Below are 22,168 nucleotides of genomic sequence, written 5' to 3' on the forward strand. Positions count from 1 at the left end.
CAACGTGCAAGTGCGGCTGGTAAACAAACACGCGCATTACGCACGAGCATTGTACATAAACATACAAAGCATTTAATGTGTAATAGACACAATGTCTATTATATAGCACCAACAGATGCCACATTGCTGTTCATAAGTCCAAATAGAAAAAATACATTAGAGGTAAAATATTTAGATTTTATATTAAATACAGAGACATGCAGATCATATATACACACAGAGTTATATATAATGAGTACGCACATATCTTATTTAACCAGACAGGGGGGATACCTCTAAAGCTGCCCCTGAAACTACAGACAAAAACATCAAACGTAAGAAACTTTCCACAACTTGGGAATCTCCGTTTGAATGAAGAAAAGCAGAGCCGTTCCTGCAGAGTATTCTCCGCTGACCTGCCTGCCCACAGCAGGGGGCAAAGCAAACTAGCAGCAGGTCAGACTGCTCAAAGCAAACCCAAATCCAAAACAAGTCTGACCTCAATACATTACCTGAGACTCTAATCCAATCAACACGTTACTGCTGAACAAACTGCAATACAGGTGCCGCCTCGCCACAGCGAGACATTTACAAAATACTAAGATAATTACATGTGTTCCACCCAGACCACGGCTTGTTCAGCCCGGAGCGGACTGCTGCATATATTATTCCAATTTAATGATAACTGGTGCTTCAATCGCTGGTATATCACACAAACACAGACTAGCTCAACATCTAATAAGCCCTGCTATAGCAATATGGCCACTACAATGAGAATCCTTGTGATGGGCGATTAAAGGGTTAATTTCATTAAAAAAGTTAAAATAATGAAAGAAATGGGTTTGGCGCTTGTGGTTTCCTTGATTCCATCAAATTATCCATTAAAAACTTTAACAGAGCTGTAACTGTATCTCAGCTACACAAATGCTTTATGCGTTTCACGTACCAGATACTTAATCATAACTTTTTGTGTAGCTGAGATAGCCCTGAGATCACCAGCCGATGGGAAAAAGGAAAGCGTGAATGCCAGATCCGTTTCTTTTTTTATCTGGATTTACTAATATGTGTTAATAGGGCACAGCAAGGAGCAGGCATCAGCTTCCTACTGAAGGGATCGTCCTTTACTCTTGCTTTCCAGCCAACGCAGCAGGCCAAGGCTTTCTTACCTTGTTTCTAAAAGTTGCCAAGTGCAGCCATAACAATTCACTAATTGGAACTTGAAACTAATTTAGACTGTAAGCTCTGGTGGACAGAGGCCTCCTTTCCCAATAGGTTATATTATACTTATTGCCTGTAGATCACTGTACCCCCCCTTTTTTATGAACTACAAACTATACTACAATACTATATGTGCCAACACATACATGCGGCTAACCAAGTGTATATTAAAAGTACAAAACATTAAGAAAAAAAGCGACAATGAGCAAGTTACGGACCTTAAGATGAAGATGGGAAGAATCTTTAAAAATCACTCATGTTTATGGAGGTCCCCAGTGAATATAACCAGTGTAAGTCATTCCCACCACCCAATGTCTCACAAAGATGTAAAGCACCGAATATGTAGAGACAGACTTCTACAGAGGGGGATGTTTATGTTGAATCCCGCAGAACAGGCTAGCCATCTAATCTGATCAGTTACTCTTTCTTGGGGTAGATTTCATTTTAAAAAAGACATTTTGAAGAAAACATGGATGGCACCTTAAGGTCTATAATATATATTTTGAGAATAGTCATTTCATAACGCGATTTAAGCTTAGCTTGCAGGGAACGCGGTGGGTGACATTAGAAAATACACCGATTCAATATAAACTGCCCCAACGTGGCTTTTTTTTTTTTTTTTTTTTTTGCAATAACCGATTGGATATTTAAAGTGCACATTTCTGTAATAAAGCTCCAGAAGGATAAAAATGTTGACTTAGAAGGTTAGACACTAACACAGCTCCCTTGCCGTTGGGGTTTGCCAAGCAGTGATTAAAAACAAGCTAAAATTTATACAAAACTGGAAGCCCGCTGGGTCGTTTTGTTGCATCCCACACTACAGATAGTGCCAAAGTTTAGTGCAGAAATTCTTTTTGGAAACACTGGTTGCTATTGTAAATCTGTGGTTTACGAGGAGTAATCATTTGAAACACGAGCCATTCAACAGAACATGTTGACGTGAACACGAGTTCCTCCTATACCGCAAATATTCGATTGTTACTATACCCAGATACAACAGCAAACATACATAATATATGCATATACAGGGGTGTGAGCACAACTCACATCTTTAGGGTCACTTGAAAGGGTGTCACATACAGTACTCTGAAAGCATAACATGCGTGTTTTATAATAATGCAGAGTAATTGTTTTTCTGTAGTTATAAAAAACAAAAAAGCAGCCACTCATCTCCTACAGAGGCACACGTTAATCTAGATATACAGTGGACAACAAGTTAAAATACTATATGATGTTAGGATAATTTTATCTTTAACTGTTTTGTCTATTAAAACGATTGCAGGCAGCAACACTTATCGGAATATAAGGCACACAGACTCACCACTATGTTGGCAAATATATCCCCTGAAATGCAGTTGCCATTCTGAGAGTCTTCTCTGTCGTAAGCATCATCGTTGCCGTTCTGCTCGATCTTGTCTGGCCCCATGGGTGCCGCATTCACGGCAGCAGGCTTCGGGAAAGCCTTCGCCTTTTCACTTTTGTTTTCTGTCAGTCTGGATCCGGCCGTACAGGTTACAGCTGCAGCCGAGCGAGAGGATCGCGCTGAATTGGAAGAACTGGCTCTTTCGAGCTCATCCGTAGTCTGCTTTAACGCAGCAGTTCTGGGAACTTTACCTGGAGGAGCTTTCGAATGGGTTGGGACATGTGCACCTTGGCTGGAGAAGAGCTGCTTACTAATTGGTTGTTTCTGCGATTTAGCAATACCTGTTTCAGCTCTCAGGTTGTGCTCTAGAAGAGTTTTTTTTCTTAAAGTGCTGGTGGCAGACGACTGAGTTCTTGGAGAAGCAACAGGTGAAGGTGCTTTCGATGAGGGTGTAGGGGATCTAGGAGAAGGTTTAGAGGATGAAGATGCACCGTCTTTAGCGTTTAAAGCTGGTCGGGTCAACACCTTTGGTTTTACGTTCTTAAAATTGGGTTTAGGAAAGCTTATAACATCAGTTTTCTTTGCTTTGCTAGCTGCTGCCCCAACACTAAGCTTTTTATTATTGGGTTTCATCATGCCATTTACAGAGCCAACTCTGAAAGCTTCGAGGCTACTTATTTTGGGGTCCTTCTCAGAATCCAGACTTAGTTTATTGTTTTGATCATTTCCTAGAATGTCTTCCAATACTGGAACAGCAAAAGTAATGTTTTTAGATTCCGGTAACGGCGTAGATGTATACGCCTGCCTAATCGATTGGGAATTAGGGCTAGATATTAAAAAAGTGTCCTCGCAACCTGGCCCGGACAGGTTATTCAGAAAGTCTTTTGACTCTGTACTGGAAGACAAACACCTATTAGAGGGCTTTGAAGCGTGCAAGTCTTCAGAATATGTACCATTCATGTTATTGGTCTGGAGTCTGTCTTCCATCAGAAATACTGCATCATCACCTTTTCCATTACGCTCCTCTTTCCCATTCCGGTCCATGACTGCATCAGCAGGTCCTAAAATGTGGTTTTCATCTATCCTGTCCTCCGTGCTGCAGGTAATCGCCTTTGAATCTTTTGCGGTTGCTTCATTGGTGAAGACGCTAGGTTCTGGTGTAGCAGATGCCTCGATCTGCCCCCTTTCTTTGGAATCTCTGTGTTGAGGCACTTCAAAATAACTCAAGTCTTTTGTGAGTTGCTCACTGCCCGGACAGCTGTCAGGCACGCCATTTGCCCATTTTACAGACCCCGAAAACACATCAATGGAGGAATTTGGTAACACTGAACTTTCTAATACAGAGGTACTCAGGGGTTTTTCAGAGGTGCTTGAAACAAAACTATTTTTCCTCACGATCATCTCATCGCTAAGGTCCCATGACAAAGAAACCATGCTTACATTTGATCCATTTTTATGATTTACACCGTCAGTGCTTGCACCTTTATCAGTGACCGTAAGCAAATGGTCCCACTCAGCAGAAACACTTCTGCAAGCCTCACCAGTTTCTTTCAAAGTCAACTGTGTAGTCCTGGACAGCCCTGACTTGTTAAAATATTCATCCGTGGACTTCTGTAAGTAAAGCACAGACTGCTCCTCATTGCCCTTAATGCCAGACTGTGAACAAGCATGAGCTGTAGTGTGTGATGAAAAAGAGTCCTTTAGCCGTGCAGAATCCTGGTTAATGTAATCCAAAGTTTCATCTTGTTCATAGAGCTGGTTTAAAGTACCAGTATCCTGAACTTGAGACAACTCATTCTTCAATTTCATTCCATCTTCTATGCCCTTGCTTATATAGTCCACCGTCTCATCCAATTCAAAGGAACAGGGCACCTGTACTGCATAAGGTTTGCCATCGTCTTTTACACTCTTGCCACCTAAACTGGTACATTCAAAGTCCACGGTACCCGGGATACCAACATGGACATTCCAGTTGTGCTTTGGGAGCTTGGGAATGTTTTCCGCTTCAGAAATATCGTTTCCATTGTCATCATCAACATACAGGGGGAGCAGACAACCGTTCCCCGCTTTCTCTGTGTTCAGTACATTCATTGTGGTGTTCCAGTTTCACACAACAAATTCAGGGCATTTCAACATAAAATTATATACAAGTCTGTATTTCATTACATCATCATTTCACGATGGAGCATGCCAGCCTCAATGTCTAGTGGGGTCAACCTGCAAGAGACAAGACAGAATTAAAATGTATTTTAGCTTAATGTGGGGGGCATAATGTGTTTAAGATTACCCTCAAAACATCTTGAAGCCCATGTAATTTAACACTATTTCAAGAGCTCTGCCCCCATGTCACCACAAGGACAGCTCCCACATACGCTGACCTACGACTTACTGATCTGGAGTCTCATAGGAGGTATTTTGGAATTCTCAAAAGCAAACGTTTTGCCTTAATTACCGAATGTTTTATTAAAGGCTTAACTGGGGATTAAAAATAACGCAAAGTTCTAACGAACAGCCATGGCTACAGAAACTCTGTGCTCTGATCCAGCTACCATTTCCAGTTGCACATCATGAATCCCCTTCTTTTTGCTATACTTTTCGTTTAAATCCTCTTTCCCAGGATTACGACCTTCAGGTAGTTGCTTACATAACAGCAGTGACAATTGTTTGTCTGTATTTGGGCTCACTGCGAGACGTAACTGAACCGGTCACCGGGTGTATCGTGTTTTGTGCAGAGAGAACAAATTCTTGTCTGCATCCCACCGGAGTCATGCGTGGGCTAGCGAGCTGCTAAAGTGAATCGCCATCACCCCTTCATCGGGACTCGGCCCTACAGCTATTCAATTAGCCACCAATGCTACTTTAATAATGTCTTTTTAAAGTAAGTGCCTCAATTGTAATCAAAAGATTAAGACAAGGTTAATAAGCAGGATGCATGCAAGCCTGGTGCCACCTACAGGAGTTTGTGTGTTTATACTGTACAGCAAACGCTTCAATCATTTGTGATCATGTTTTACTCTGCACCTACAATACATAAACAAATACTTGTTCTGGGGCCTGCCAAGGGTCAGATTAAAGGGGCCCGCCAAGGGTCAGATTAAAGGGGTCCGCCAAGGGTCAGATTAAAGGGGCCCGCCAAGGGTCAGATTAAAGGGGCCCCACCAAGGGTCAGATTAAAGGGGCCCCACCAAGGGTCAGATTAAAGGGGCCCCACCAAGGGTCAGATTAAAGGGGCCCCACCAAGGGTCAGATTAAAGGGGCCCCACCAAGGGTCAGATTAAAGGGGCCCGCCAAGGGTCAGATTAAAGGGGCCCGCCACTGGCAAGATTATTTTGGAAGAATGAAACACCCAGTGGTTGTGACAAAGGCCATTTTTGCTCCCTTTGACATGCCTGAACCTGGCCACATACAGGTGAAACGTAGCGGCACATACATATATTACACAAACTATAATAATCTGCACGAGCCTCAAGTAAGGTCCACACTTTGCAATGCAGCCTTCCTTCTGCAAGCAGCTCAAAAATATCATCAAGTTACCCAAAATATAAACACGTTTCCAAGCACAATACGACGACTTGGGCTACCCCATTCTACCTTTCTGGCATCAAGCAATGTGAAACAATGCAAACCACGAGCTCCTCATCAGGTTCTACTTCTCTGGACACCAGGCAAGTGCTCAGCTTTCATCAGTCTTCCAAGTGCTTGCTAAACCAACATCGAGCTAAAAATAATGAACAATTAACACCGCTAAATATAAGGGGATGTATCTGAACTAGAAGTGACCTCTGAAAATTCCCACGAGAATATTTGGGCTTACTCAGCATTTAAACTGGCAAGAGACTGATGTACAAAAAGCAGGCTTCTCTTGGTTGTTGAACATTGGAAAGACTTTTGACCAATATGTCGGATGCTTGTGTCACAGTGCGACGCAGAACCCAGGCATGGCGGAGCAGTCATCAAAAGCTTAAATTCAAATAAGAATCTTCCAAATCTACACTTCGGAAGAGTCTACGTATTTATGGTGAGACTTTTTTTGCAACTGTTCACCTGCTTGTATATATTCTCACATAATAGTGAATATAACCCCCACTATGGAGAAAAGAAACATTAAACCAAGTTATATTTTCAGAGTCCTGATTTTCCCTATAAAAGACATCAATGGGTTTCCAAAACCGACAGTTACTTTTTAAACCAAAATTCACAAAAAAACTCAAAGGAATTTCAGTCTAATCCTATTATAATTACATATTTCCATAGCAACAAAACACGAGATGGATTTGGCAGATGCCCAACTTGCAAAAACATTTTTAATGACGGTGAGTAAATCTGAACCAAAGTCATCCGAGCCTCTATTCCACTGCAAACAGCTCTCAGAAATTGTGATTTTCTAGATATGAAAGTACACACATACATGCATATATACACTCACGTCACATGCTTCAGAACCGGAAAAAAACACTAACATGTATATGAAACCCATGTACCCCCCTGCTGTGTCTAACCTGGGTTTTATATGGTTGCTGATTCCAAAGTAATAACCATGCAGACCAACAGGTATTGTGAAAATAAAGGTGTGTGCGATGATGCGTTATTATTATTATTTTTTATTTATATAGCGCCAACAATTTACGCAGCGCTTTAGAACGAAACTTTTACACCGCATTCTATGTATTCCAACCAATTTACACAGACCGGGTTTAAAACACGCAACTCGGCAACTTCTGCTACACTATGTATTAACTACAAAAAATAGGTTCACTATAAACTAAACACATCACCCACTCACAGTGGTGGGCTCTTGGTTGTCATGGTAACAATCCTCATTAAAAAGACAAGATAAAATAGTGTTTTTTTTTTTCTTATAGTCCTCTGTTATTTATGGGTAAAGGAAAGTGTAATACTTTTAAAACAAACCCTAAAAAGTATGCCGTATATTTTCCAAGGAAAAAAAATATATAAAAAAATCCATACAGAATGAATAACTCCATAGTATTCAGACATTCCAAAATGACTCATTAAATGCGTGCTTTTCCCAGTCAAATGATTATCCAATTTTGGAGAGTAGAGCTTAAAATAAATACAGAGGAACCGCAGCCAGTGACAAAATAATCAGCAGCAGAAAACCTGAATACAAATGAATATTTACTCCACTGGTGGAAAGAATTTATTTAATTGCCGTTATGATTCTCCAGATATATTTTAGGTTTCTCGAAAATGAGCAAACCCTAAAGGTGTCCCAAAGGCATATATTCAGGCAGATGTTTAAGCAAAAGCCAACAGGTGCCTGCTTCTTTGATGAAGTAAATATGGTAAAATTATATCACTATTTAGCTTTTTTCTATGTTTTCTTTCTGGGGGGGGTTGGGTTAGAGCAGGGGTGGGCAATTAATTTTCCCATGGGGCCACATGAGAAATTGGAATGGTTTTAGAGGGCCAGACCTCTACAAACTACAAACTCCGAAGCCTTGTCCATTTTGTTAACTTATGTGCTGTTTAATAAAGTTATTCAAGCCTACGTCATTGGTAGATGTGCTTGAATAAGTAAGGCCTGAATAACTATTAGCACAGCACAGAAGTGAACAAAATGAACAAGGCTTCGGAGTGCATACCGTATTTTTCGCTCTATAAGACGCACCTGCTGATAAGACGCACCTAGATTTTAGAGGAGAAAAAAAAGGAAAAAATATTTTGAGCTAAAAAATGGGCTAAAATATTTATTACAATAACTGAATAAGCTATGAACACAGTAAGACACACGCAGTAAGACACACACAGACACAGTAAGACACACACAGACACAGTAAGACACACACAGACACAGTGAGACACACACAGACACAGTGAGACACACACAGACACAGTAAGACACACACAGACACAGTGAGACACACACAGACACTGTGAGACACACACAGACACAGTAAGATACACACAGACAGTAAGACACACACAGACACAGTGAGACACACACAGACACAGTGAGACACACACAGACACAGTGAGACACACACAGACACAGTGAGACACACACAGACACAGTGAGACACACACAGACACAGTAAGACACACAGACACAGTAAGACACACACAGACACAGTAAGACACACAGACACAGTAAGACACACACAGACACAGTAAGACACAGTGAGACACAGTGAGACACACACAGACACAGTAAGATACACACACACACAGTAAGACACACACACACACAGTAAGACACACACACAAACACAGTAAGACACACACACACAGTAAGACCTCCCTCCCTAACCCCCCTTCTCAGTATCTCCCCTCTAACTCCCTAACCCCCCCTTCTCAGTATCTCCCCTCTAACTCCCTAACCCCCCCCTTCTCAGGATCTCCCCCCCCCCGGTCACTTACCTTAAACTCCTGTGTTGGAAGCGTGAGGCGTTTGTCTCGGGTGCCGGCGCTTCACTGCTGATCGCCGGCGTCTGACGTCATATGCCGGCGCCCAGCGTAAAGCGCCGGCACCCGAGACAAACGCTTCCAACACAGGAGTTTAAGGTAAGTGACCGGGGCGGGGGGGGACACCGGACTCATTGGTGAGTCACCAGGACACTCTTTGCGGGCCGGTCCGAGCTATTCAGCGGGCCGGATGTGGCCCGCGGGCCGTGCTTTGCCCAGGTCTGGGTTAGAGGATGGCCATATTCCCATTTTGACGGCGTGCACAAGTCTCTATGGGAGGCGATTGATGGATACGCAGCACAAGCATGACCTGAAAAACTTCAGAATTATTAAAGAAACCAAGGCCAGCCTGCAGATCTACGGATATTTAACCCTTTGAGTGTGGCGTATGGGCACATTTCTACCCAACAGGGATTAGTACAATTTTTTGATTTTTGCTATAGTTATTTAGGTGACAACTGCATAAACAGTTGATACTTTCCTTTATATGTGGCTTGTTTCACAACAACTTCAAAGGGACAATCCACCCATTATATGCACTTTAACATCCAATTTACAGGAAAAGATGCTGCTTGAAATGCAGTACACTAAGGGCTCGACAAAAATTCTGATGACTCCGGGTATAAGCCTAAAACTTCAACGATTATTAGGTCACAGATTTAAAAATCAAATCACAGCGGGTACATATCTCACATGTTTCACTTATACTGCTAAATCACAGATCTTGAAACAGAAACACCAACAATCATTTGTTCACGCTCATTCATGTGATAAAGCAAAGCTTTACAGACCCACATTTACACAGTGATGGCCAGTGAGTGCAATTGGGTGAGGTGTGATGAGAGTGATTAAAAAAGCTGAATGGTAATGCCCTGATTAAATGTTTTCAACAGTGCATGATATAAAGAAACTAGGAATGTTGGGGGGGGGATGCCTATGTAACAGCAGCTTTAAACCTCCCCTGAGCTTAGTGATCAGGCCTTTTCTTTTTTGTTAATAGCTGAAGAAACTACTGGTAGATCTACGGATCCGCAGCCGGAAAATCCTCTTTTATGGAAGTATTGCATGCGCTATGCAGTAAAATGTTTTGTCTGCTGTAATTGTGCTAAGTATACGCTAAATGCAAAATAAAACCCAAAAAACCCAAAAACCACAAACTAGAAGTCTTGTAGAACAGCATTCTAAACGGACTTTGGTACATTGATTTGCTATGGGAGCGGTGAATTGGCACAGGATGAATGCAGTGCCCCAGGATACAGATTAAAGTCTAACTAGTAAATGTACTAATGTATTTGTGACTTGAGATAAGATTACCTATAACCAGGCCCAGACTGGCCATCGGGCACACCGGGCATTTGCCCGGTGGGCCGGGCCACGGCAGGGCCGCATTGACCCCTACCCTACCTACCGGGGCCGGGAAATCCCCACCAAGGCCGGCCTTACGGGTCTGCGGCCGCACAGGGTTTACATTAAAACATCGGGGTTTTTTTTTTTTACTTTATTTAACATCCTCCATGTTAAATAAAGTTTTTTTTAACTTTATTTAACATGGAGGATGTTAAATAAAGTTGAAAAAAAACCCCGATGTTTTAATTTAAACCCTGTGCGGCCGCAGACCCCTAAGGCCGGCCCTGGTCGGGGCTTCCCGGCCCCTTAGAGCAGGACCGGCCTTTGGGGTGTGCGACCGCACAGGGCGTCACACTCTAGGGGGCGTCACACTCTAGGGGGCGGGGGGCGGTCCGCACCGGGTGCCGCTCATCAGGGGGTGCCAACTTGCGGCACCCGGCACTCCTCCAGAGACGGACAGTAATGTCCGCCGCTGGAGGAGCAGGTTCGCAAGGGAGCGGTATCGGAGGTCTTTAACAGACCTCCGGTTCCCTTGAGTGATTTTAAGCCGGGTTCAACCCGGCTTAAAATCACTCAAGGGAGCCGGAGGTCTGTTAAAGACCTCCGATACCGCTCCCTTGTGATCTGCACGGCAACAGCTGCTGTGCGCCGGGATCTGACAACAAACCCCGGCGCACAGCAGCTGTTGCCCTCTGAACCGGAAGAAGACAGAGAAGACAGAAGAACTGAAGAAGAGGAGCGAAGAGGAGGAAAAGGAGCTGTAAGGAGAAAAGGTAGGAAAATATTCAGTGAGAGTGGATTAGTATATATGTGTGGATTGGTGTATGTGTGGATTGGTATATATGTGGGGATTGGTATATATGTGGGGATTGGTATATATGTGGGGATTGGTATATATGTGTGGATTGGTATATATGTGTGGATTGGTATATATGTGTGGATTGGTATACGTGTGGATTGGTATACGTGTGGATTGGCATACGTGTGGATTGGCATACGTGTGGATTGGCATACGTGTGGATTGGCATACGTGTGGATTGGCATACGTGTGGATTGGCATACGTGTGGATTGGTATATGTGTGTGGATTGGTATATGTGTGTGGATTGGTGCATACGTGTGGATTGGCATACGTGTGGATTGGCATACGTGTGGATTGGCATACGTGTGGATTGGCATACGTGTGGATTGGCATACGTGTGGATTGGCATACGTGTGGATTGGCATACGTGTGGATTGGTATGTGTGTGGATTGGTATATGTGTGTGGATTGGTATATGTGTGTGGATTGGTATACGTGTGGATTGGTATACGTGTGGATTGGTATACGTGTGGATTGGTATACGTGTGGATTGGTATATATGTGTGGATTGGTAAGTGTGTGAGAGTGATGGGTGTTATGCTGTACCATTTCCAATGTCTTTTTCATGATCTAATTATGCTCTAAAAGTACATCATAACTCCCATCACTCTATACTGTTCCATACAGTGGCAGAGCTGGGAGGCAGAGGCCTTGCACCCCCACCGCAGGACTCCTGAAAGGTAAGTGAACTCCAAAGAGGGAGAGGGTAGATAGTTAGGAGGGAGTAGATAGGGAAAAGGGCGTGAGACGGGGGAAAGAGGGTAGATAGGGAGTGAGAAGGGGTAGATAGGGGAGAAGGGAGTGAGAAGGGGTAGATGGGCAGAAGGGAGTGAGAAGGGGTAGATAGGGCAATCATACTCCTATCATGCCAAGTCTGCGAGTACATCCTGGAATCTGGGTATGCCTGGGCATGATAGGAATGTGATTGCTGTTAACAATCATATATATATATACATATAATATTGTTTTTTAATTGTTTTGTCATATTTTGGTGTGTTACTTACTTTAAATAAAAGTGTTAGATTTTTTTATGGTGTGGGGAGGTCATATTCGGTTTTGGACAGGTAAATGCTGCATTTTCGGTTTCAGTCCAGAATTCGTTTCGGTGCATCCCTACTACTAAGCCAGACAATGAAGTGGTAGGCCTACACCACATCAATGTTTGGCGTACTATATAGTGATTGGTGTTATGCTGCACTATTGTCAATGTCTGGCTCAATGTATAGTGATAGGGATTACGCTGTACCACTGTCAATGTGTGCCTCAGTATATAGTGATAGGTGTTATGCTGTACCACCGTCATTGTCTGCCTCAGTATATAGTGGTAGGTGTTATGCTGTACCACCGTCAATTTCTGCCTCAGTATATAGTGATAAGTATTATGCTGTACCACCGTCAATGTCTGCCTCAGTATATAATGATAACAGTGAGAAGAGGCAGGGGTGGTAGATAGTGATACAGGGGGATAGATAGTGAGAAAGGGGAGTTTTGTTACAAGTTTTTATTCCTTTCTTTTTTTGGGATGGGGGGGCACCAGAGGAGTAGTCCGCACAGGGCGCCAGAACACCTAAGGCCGGCTCTGCCTTAGAGTGGCGGACCCGGTTGCAGTTGCGGCGGGCTTAAGGGGCTCTGCCTTAATGCGGCCATATTTTAAGGTACTAGCCTGGAGCTGCAGCTCCATCAGCCCCTAAGTCAATCCTGCCCTGCCACAGGCGCGGTGGCAGTTGCTGCTTGCTCTGGCAACAAGGTAAGTAGGGTGAGGGAGGGGGCTGCAGTGAGAAGGGGCAGAGGGGGGTTAGGTAGTGAGAAAGGGGGAGAGGGGATAGATAGAGGCGGTACATATTGATAAGTGGGGAAGGGGGTTACATAGTGAAAAGGGGGAACATAGTGAGAAGGGGCAGATAAGATGATGAGAGGGGGTAGTGTGAATGCGTATGAGAATGAATGAATAAATGTGTGGATGAATTGTGTGAATGCGTATGACAATTAATGAATTCATGTGTGGATGAATTGTTTGAATGATTTGTGAGACTGCATTAATGAATGTGTTAATGATTTGTGTGAATTATTAAATGCAAAGATGGTACGGGTGGGCTTTAACAATAAATAAATAAATAAATAAATAAATAAATATGGGCTGCTCAGGCTTAAATGCCCGGGCCTATTTTTTGTCCCAGTCCGGGCCTGCCTATAACGCAAATAGGCAAAGAGTGCGACCGCACTTATTCAGAGACTCCGTATACGCACAGGCTCAAATATACTTCACCATTGCCGTCTCAAAATTAAACATCTTTACGACAGACTTAATAGTTTATACATTAAGCTGAAGATTCGATCACAATATTTCTCCAAGGACTAAGCTTTCAGACTAGTATGTCAAATATCTGGAAGAATCCTATCCAGGTGCCTTGACTGCATTGTATATGGACAGATACTCTGCATCTACCCAACTGTGTAAGTGTTTTAGGTGGTGGTCAATTTCCTTTAACATGCAAATTTTGAAGTAATTGAGTCTTTGAGCACCCGAGAGGTATATCAGAGAAAAGTACCACCGCCTGTCAGAAACTCGATGGCATTTCCTGCATAAAAATGATATATCCATATATTATATACACATTTATATATACACACACACACACACTGATAGCACTTGCATTTTAATAGGTTTAATATTTTATTACACTATCAGGACCCAGTAAGCTTTGTAAACTCTGCCCTCATGAATGATTCATTCATTCATACCCTGGATATCTGAACAGAAAGGAACCTCTCTGCTATTGTGAAAGAGCCAAGAGTAAAACAAAGCACAACACAAATCTACTTGGCCTCTAAGCCACCGCAAGTCCAATTACAAAGAGCATGGAGGCGATCTGCTGCCACATAACTCCAACAGGGAAAGTGCTCCTGAGAAGACAGAGCAAGAATGAAAGAAGAGAGGTTCATATTGGATAAATGCAGACGGTCTAAAATTATCATTGCCCATCTGAGTTTGTGAAATTCCGGTTGGATTGCACAGGGATAACCAATTTAGGCCTGGTTAGAAGAGGCAATTACTACTACCCCACTACTGCAGAATGTGGCAAACGTGGCCAGAACAAAGGGATGGGACGACACTCAATAGCCGGGCTGGGAGGGGCTGGCTGCAGATGCGTAGAACTGCGGTCAAACAGGTCACTTGCCCCTTTAACGGAAGGCAATAAAGCACACAATCCAGAACTACATGCGCCAAAGATAAGCTTTTATATTAAACATCACTAAACCAATTGTGTTTTTCAGAAACAATCTATCCGTATAAGGTCATGGACAGGATAAAGTGTTCCTTACATGAAAGCACTGGGCTTCTTATCCATCAATACTTCAAGTGGCATTAAATATTAAACAGTGTGTCATTACTCCTGCAACACAGCAATTAAAGACTAAAATTATTGCACATTACGCTTGGCATTAGTTATAGCGCAGGAAGGTCACAGACTATATTACGTTTGCGAGTTTCTAATGTTTATTCTTTTAATATGTTACATTATAACTCCAATGAGATCAGTGTTACGTCAAAAGCACCCCCTCATACCTGTCACTTAAAACATATTGATATTATATATCAAAAGGAAAGCTACAGAACATTAGTGGCCCATGTTGTATATTAAAAGCCAACACTACATACAACGCACACCCTCTCTAGGCGACGACCATCACTTAAAGCTGGTATTTCATAAAATATTTAGTCATTACTTTATTTTGTCTCAGCTGCAGTCCGTCGCTTCCCCATTAACTCGGTAGATATGCAAGAGGAGTGGGGTCTCAAGAGATGGGTTAGCTAGTACACTAGAACTAAAATTAATGTGATGGAAAACTAAAAATAAGGATCTAATTACTGATGTAAATATCAAGGCAGAACATACACATACATACATTCATTCATACACACGGAAATATAGACAGAGAATACAAAACATGAAACAATGTATACAATCCAGTCTAATACAAAGTTCTACCGGCATAGCTCATCCCTCACTTCAAAATCAGTTGGGTTCAAGCAATTAGATTTGAAAATTTATGTCCGTAATTGTGAATTAACCCCTTCTACCGCTCCTTCGTTTGAGATAACGGGCACACTCCAAATGCAGACAGGTATCAGAAGAGCTGAATCAAAGACTCACCTGGGTTCAAGCACCGTTTTCCTTACACCAGCAACATGGGCATGAGCGATAGGCACAGCTTAATAAAACATTTTATGCAGCAAGACACTGAAGCACAGAAAGATTTCTGCAGAACAGTGCAAATTATTGCTGCATAACAAAAGCGGAAACTGAACCAAACACAATGAACGCACACATTTCAAGGCTGTAGACTTTAAACACATCTTCAATTGTTATGCTGGATGAAACCGTACAGAATCAGAGAATCAGCACAGTGTTATCTGCGTATAGCAGTGAGAGAAGAATAGCACAGGTGAAGGACACTGAAGGGTTAAACGGAATGGGGTATGTTTGGGCTACTTGTATGCTGTCTAATATTTGCGCTGTCTATTAAACAGCACGTTATAACAGTCAAGGCCATCAGGGAAAATCACAAACTTTAATCCTCAGCAAGCTACTTTAACAATTAACGAGTTAGGTCCCCAAACTGTGGGCTTCTGATCATTACAAACTGACCCCTAGAACCATCTGGTGCATTCAACACCATTTCAAACCTGACAATATAGATAAGTTATGGCCGTCACATGAAAATGGAGACAATCTTGGTCATCGCCTCATTTTTCCTCCATTGTGAATTATATATAAGATCAGGTACAACGAGTATCAGTCAACTTTTCAACCAACAGGGGCTTAGGATTCTACCAAGCTTTTAATATGCGGACGGACTCACAAGCAGACTTTACTACGGGAGCAGCACAGGCACAAAGAACCGGTTACACAACCACAAGAGCACAACTAATAACCTCCACGCTGGTCCACATAGTACATCAAGCTGATTACTTCCATCCATGCTGCTCTTCAGAACCCTTTTCCCCACCAAGCTGCAAAGGAGCTGAAAAAGTATTTAACGAGACTTTTTGTCCAGGTTTCCAACGTTGTCACCTTTTTCCTGATTAAAAATATTTGTCTGGCATAACTTTTACATGTACGTAACATAAATTAGTACATTTTCCAAACATTTACCCATTTAACCTAAAGCCTTGCTTTTTCTATTGTATGGTTTCCGTACTAACCACAGTATCCAAAGTGCCACCAGATTTCAATTTATTCACATTCATGGCCCCCAATCTTTACTTTTAAATATACAGAAGATAGATCCCGGGCATCAGAGGACTTGGAGCAGGAGGCAGCTTTGAGCCGTAACTGCAATTCTCACTACCATCAGACAGCACGGTCCCGAAGAAAATGTCATTACCCCAACCCGGTCACAGGGAAACGTACAAAACCATATCCTTACGTACTGCTTCTACTGCGTACCCAGAAGTGATGACAGTCACAAGTGCCGATAAGGATTAGAATAGAAGCTAGAACAGTCGACACCAAAACCGTACCACTATACTTCCAGAAATATATATATAATTCTAGAAAGTATGCATGCAGCAAAAAGGCTTTTTCTTCAATTTTTCTTTTAATTGCATGCACTCTTTACAACATGTGAAAAACACGACACAGTAACCTGTACAATTAGGAAAGAATATGGAGACTGAGGGGGTCTCTTTGCTACAGACTGATTTGTTAACACATCTTCTGGTACAAGAGAGGTTAAATGTGTTTGATACTCCCACTTGCAGGCAAGCGTGTTTCCATGCAGGGCCAGACAATCCCAGCTTTGTAAATATACTGCATGCAGGCACATACACAGTCACACGTACCCATTCACACTAACACCAAGCTCACCTTCACGCCAATGCACGAAGCACAAAGGAAGATCTAACGGTGCCAGGAATATATAAAAGCTCACAGTCGATACCGACGCTCCGACGAAGCAAGAAATCGCAGCGCTGCCCACTACACAAATAAAAAGATTCCGAGAAGGCACCGGACGGGGTTTTCAGGCTGAGCTCGGAGCCTGCCTTCCAGACTGTAGAAGAATTTCCTTTAGAATCCCTGCCAGCATCAGGCATGCCCATCGCCAGATCATTAAGCGTACGTTTAAACCCTCACACACGAAAAGGTTTTTCCATCACAGACCGAGGTCCGCGGTGCGTGGCAGATGCTCGTAAAGCACAGGGGGGAGGACCCGAGGAGGGCCAGGCGGATCGGCATTCATTGTCGCTTAGCAATAGCATTGATTATTTCCAAAGAAAGCATGAATGATGCAAATGAAAACGCGGAAGAAAACAAAAGTAGGCGAGAGAGAAGAGCGTGATCAAATTGCCTTCCCTCCAGCCTCCGCAGCTTCAGCTTCCAAGTCAACTGCGTCTAATTATAATCTGCAGACCATGCAGTTTCCACCCCGCACACTTCTACCCAATACTTGGCATAGCAATACATTATTTAGAGGAGAAAGCACGAGAAACCGGATCCATACAGGATCACACATAACACCCACGACACCCAACACCCTCGTCTGATACACCGTAATCTTATAACGCGTTTAATATTCAAGTAGAGATAATACAAGCTTTACACTCGGTTTTAACCCTCACTTACCGAGTGTATTTACAACGGATTTACCAAGCACAGAAACTTAACTCTTACAACTACACCGAGAAAATTCAAAATGATACTTATTAAGCTTATAAAAAGGTAAATGTTTGAAAAACTGCTACAGAGTATAGATTATTTAACAGATAAGAACTACGTATATGACTGCCGGGGAGGATACAATGCAACCACATGCCTTATATTTCGTAACAGATCATTGGGATATTTAGATCATTGGGGTATAACTTTAGGTCTATATGATACAATATAGCCATGATACGCACGTTAACGCATACTGCAGCAGCGATTAAGTGTATGCAGTGCCCACCTAGCGAATGCAAGGTGGATTCTGCAGCCTGCAGCATGTGCATTTGATATACAGGAGGTGTATTTAGCTGGACACATCTCTATTTGTATGATATACTTACCATCGGTAAGCACTAGTGCTGACTGAAACGTTGCCCTTGTCCATGCGCAGAAAGTGCTCCTACTGATTTCAAGGTAAGCAACCAGTCGGTGGTGCAAAACCTTGGACCGCTGCAGCTGTTCTCTTGGGTACGTTTTTTATTTTTTAGGACATGAAAGTATTTACAAAGTACTTTTATACACGCATTAATTGCGCAGTGGGACACAGTCCGGTAAATAATTGTTTTGTTACACGAGGCCATCTTATCCCTTGTCATCCTACCCTTGACTGCCCGTCACCTTACGCAGCTTTCTGCTTCATTATATTATTATACGTGCCTACATCTTTCGTCGGAGGTAAAGAAAAAGTAATGGTGTTGAGACTTTTGGGAAACTAAGCATTGATGATTTGCGGCAAAGCATCATAACTATCCTGACGCCTTCCCCTCGCAGACCACAAAGGGCTAGAATTACCCAATTTAAAATCAATTGCTTTTCAAGAAGTAATAATCCAAATCATGAAGACCACTACTCCCATTGTGTAGAATGTGTCATTTTCTAATAGGCACATTTTTCTTTCTAGTTTGGTATATCAAAGATGCTACCAAAGCTAGACAGTGGCATTCACCTTTGGCACTGATCTAGGCCTGATTCAGGGCAGCGCCTCCAGCCGTCCCATCATCCATGTTTTAAAGGCATGGGCGCTGTGGGTACTGTATACTATATAATGCACAGTCCTCCATGGTCCAAGTGGCCCAGTTGGGGAGATCTTCCTCGTAACTGGTCCATTGAGCACTGACACAGCGGGGAGCTACCCCCTGGTTTTGTTCTGGACCTTCTGGCCTAAGGCAGAATATGCCACTACGCCTAGACCTAATGAAAACAGCTAAGGGTACAGTCAATACATGTAATAACAATCTTCTGAAAAGAACTGAAATTCCGTGATCCCTACAACAACAGTGATAAGTCAGCCATCGTTTGCGACACTCCACATGTGTATTGACCACCCTCAAAGGCCAATTAAGAGTTAATTGTGTAATCCTGCCAATGCATCAAATACACACCACCCACCTACAAAACATTCAGCACAGCCAGAAGTAACATCTCTTGACGTTCCTCCCCCTGAGATTTGCAGTAACTTTAACCTTGCAGATATTTGATGTGTCCACTCATTATGGAACACATATTACTGCCTCCAACAGCCCGGTGCCACCACACGATGGGCTAATATGGAGCAGCCCGTACCTAGGTCTTCATATACCTTAAAGGCCTAATAACCACTGAATAGCAGGGTGTGCGTCATGTCACATACAGAATCCGTGGCCTACAGCTCTCCTACAATGTAGATGGATGGGCCAGAAATGTTTATATATAATGCTGGTGAGGTCTAACAAGTATTACTAGTAAACTACCCAGTCTGTGCATCGCTTAACCAGAGATAGGCAAAGTGCACGTGCAAAGGCACCAGTGTCTGTGCAAAGTTTTGTTAAGGTGCAAAGATCATTAAATTGTCCAAAGACCCCCAGTCAATGTCCACCACGAGCAATGATGGTGCTTACCCCTGCTTTAAGCCATGTATAAAACAGGCATATGCAAATAGGGGAGCCTGGGTAGCATTAGGTAAGGAATCGAGAACATGTCTGCTTGTCCCCTCAGAATTCTTGCATTCATAACGTAACGCATTAGATGGTGAGAGCAGAAAAGGCTGGTCCCACCTAGTTGGCCACAATGCTTTGCATAATTGCTTAAGATCTGTATAAAGCAGTCTTGCTTACCGTTTGCCTGTACTACCACCACCACCACCAAAAACCTGTTCCATCTATCTACTACACTTTTCTATTAGCCAGCAGTCTACCCCATCCCCAAATGGCCTCTGACTTTAGCATTCCCTTTATTTAGATCATGCTTCCCTGTTCGACTTTATTTTGATATATTTGAATGCTCTCTGTCATGCACCTCTTCTACGGTGTAAGCTCCAACACCCAAGCTATCCCCTTTGTGACACAGGGGTTTATCCCCCCCCCCCCCGTGACTGGAGCTTTGCCATTTTTAGCATTTTGGTTTTCACACGATTCCCCTTTTCCGTGTTTAGTGTACCCACACAAAATTATATATATGGTTTTTTGTTTTTTCAAAAGATAGGAAAAGTGGTCTCATACACCAAACAAATCATAATTAAAATAAATAGTAAAAAAAGTTACAATTCTTACTTTTTAGGTCTCACCAATAAAGAAAATCTTCATGCTCATTAACATCTCCTTAGTAGATTAATACACCCAGGAGAATAGGTTTTTTACTTTTATAAGGTAATGAAAGGTTCCCTTACATAAAATGGTTTGTTTTTGTATGTATATTTTTAGTGGGAGGGGGCACCAGGTGTTTTGGCACACATTTTTTGTTTTGTTGGGTTTTTTACTGCAGACTCAGAGGTTACAGGAGGGTCTAGCGGGAGCCTGCTGGTGTAAAACCCATAGGACCATATTACATCCTCTGTCACCTAGGGCTTCTTTCTAGATGACAATAGTACTTCCTATGCCGTAAAGAGTTTTAAGCCACTCATCTAGCACTTCCCCGTCTTTAACATTCAGTAGGCCCTTCCATTCTCAGGATGAGCAGCATACTTCTCTACCTTTCCTCACTGCCCTGTATCACTTCTCCCTGGACTCAAGGTTTCTAAATTCTTATTCTACTCACCACTATAAATTCACACAAAGCATCTGACACGGGTGTCCCTCACCATCACTTCTCCGTATAAACATGTCTTTATGGAGTTTGGATTCAGATAGCATCGCAACTCTAATCTCTTTCCATGACCTAACCTACTCAACACACAGCCCTATCTCAAAATACAAGAGAAGCTCGAGAAGGCATCACTGCCATCTTATTGTCTTCTAAAACTCAATATGCTCGAGGCTGATCTGCGTATGTTTCTACCTACAAGATGTGCAACTGCATATGCTACATATAACCCACCCCTCACCTAGAACAGTTGTGCACAGACTAAACCTTAACTGCCCAAATTACTTTGACATACAACACATGCAGAGTACACCCTTGACCTTATCAGAATACACCAAAAGCATACAAATATTATAATCCCCTGTGACAGGTTTAAGACATGAGGGACTGACACACTGGATTATGACAACTTGAATGTAATTGTTATTTTCTTCAATATATGTTGGAGCATTGGATGACAGCGTTGGGACTCTCCGCCAGCCTCAACACTGATGAAGTTGTGATCATCTAATTCTTAATAAATACTGCTGTGAGGGAAGGAGGCAAAGCTAGTTTTTTTTTTTTTCTTTAGGACTTGCATGCAAACAGAACTGACAATCGAAAGGTTAAGTAAAAATACAGTAGTCAATATGTCATGTCTACTAGTGAATCAGGTTCTGCAATTATTACTTAAGCAGGAGGTTATCCTGAAAACAAACAAGGAGTGGGTCATGCAAAGTATGTAGGAGAGTAAAGTTCAGTAGCCTGGGGACACACAGGGTGGAGAATCTCACCATTTCTCACTAAATCCATCCTACAAACGGTAACCAAAACACCATATGATGGAAATATATATGGCCTTATTTGTTCTATATAGATTTGTAGGACACGACGCTTCAAAAGGTTCCCATTCGTTGTTTTAGCAGACTAAAAATACTTTTTGCAGATTTCTTCTACACATTAGGTCTCACTGAAAGAAAAACTTCTTGTTCAACAACATCACCCGAGTAGACGAATACTCCACATGCATACGCGGTTTACTTTTATAAAAGGGATCACAAGGCTTACAATACTACGCTACACACATACGCCTTCCCTTATTTTTGAACTTGGGTTGGGGGCAAGAAAGGGTATTTTTTGTATGCACATTTCTAGAGGGAGGGGCACAAGGCACCGTTTTGTTTGTTTACATTTGGTTTTTTCCCTAACCAAAAACAAACACCTTTTT

At 42.5% G+C, this 22,168-nt stretch overlaps 1 protein-coding gene across 3 annotated transcripts in view; it reads right to left on the minus strand.

The window, feature by feature from the left end:
* Window positions 1–22,168, minus strand: part of MTUS1 (microtubule associated scaffold protein 1) — a 79,812-nt gene that overhangs the window by 52,807 nt on the left and 4,837 nt on the right. Inside the window, exons 1-2 of one of the 3 annotated variants that reach the window (XM_053458937.1) lie at window positions 17,068–17,356; window positions 2,519–4,777 (exon numbers count right to left, since the gene is read on the minus strand). In XM_053458937.1, the coding sequence (XP_053314912.1) occupies window positions 2,519–4,651 (2,133 nt within the window). In that variant the 5' untranslated portion in view covers window positions 4,652–4,777; window positions 17,068–17,356. Of the gene's footprint in view, window positions 1–2,518; window positions 4,778–17,067; window positions 17,357–22,168 lie in introns of those variants that run through there. The other 2 variants (XM_053458952.1, XM_053458943.1) reach the window with 2 other exon arrangements.

Source organism: Spea bombifrons, chromosome 1, assembly GCF_027358695.1.
Source record: "Spea bombifrons isolate aSpeBom1 chromosome 1, aSpeBom1.2.pri, whole genome shotgun sequence".
NCBI classification, from domain to species: domain Eukaryota; kingdom Metazoa; phylum Chordata; class Amphibia; order Anura; family Pelobatidae; genus Spea; species Spea bombifrons.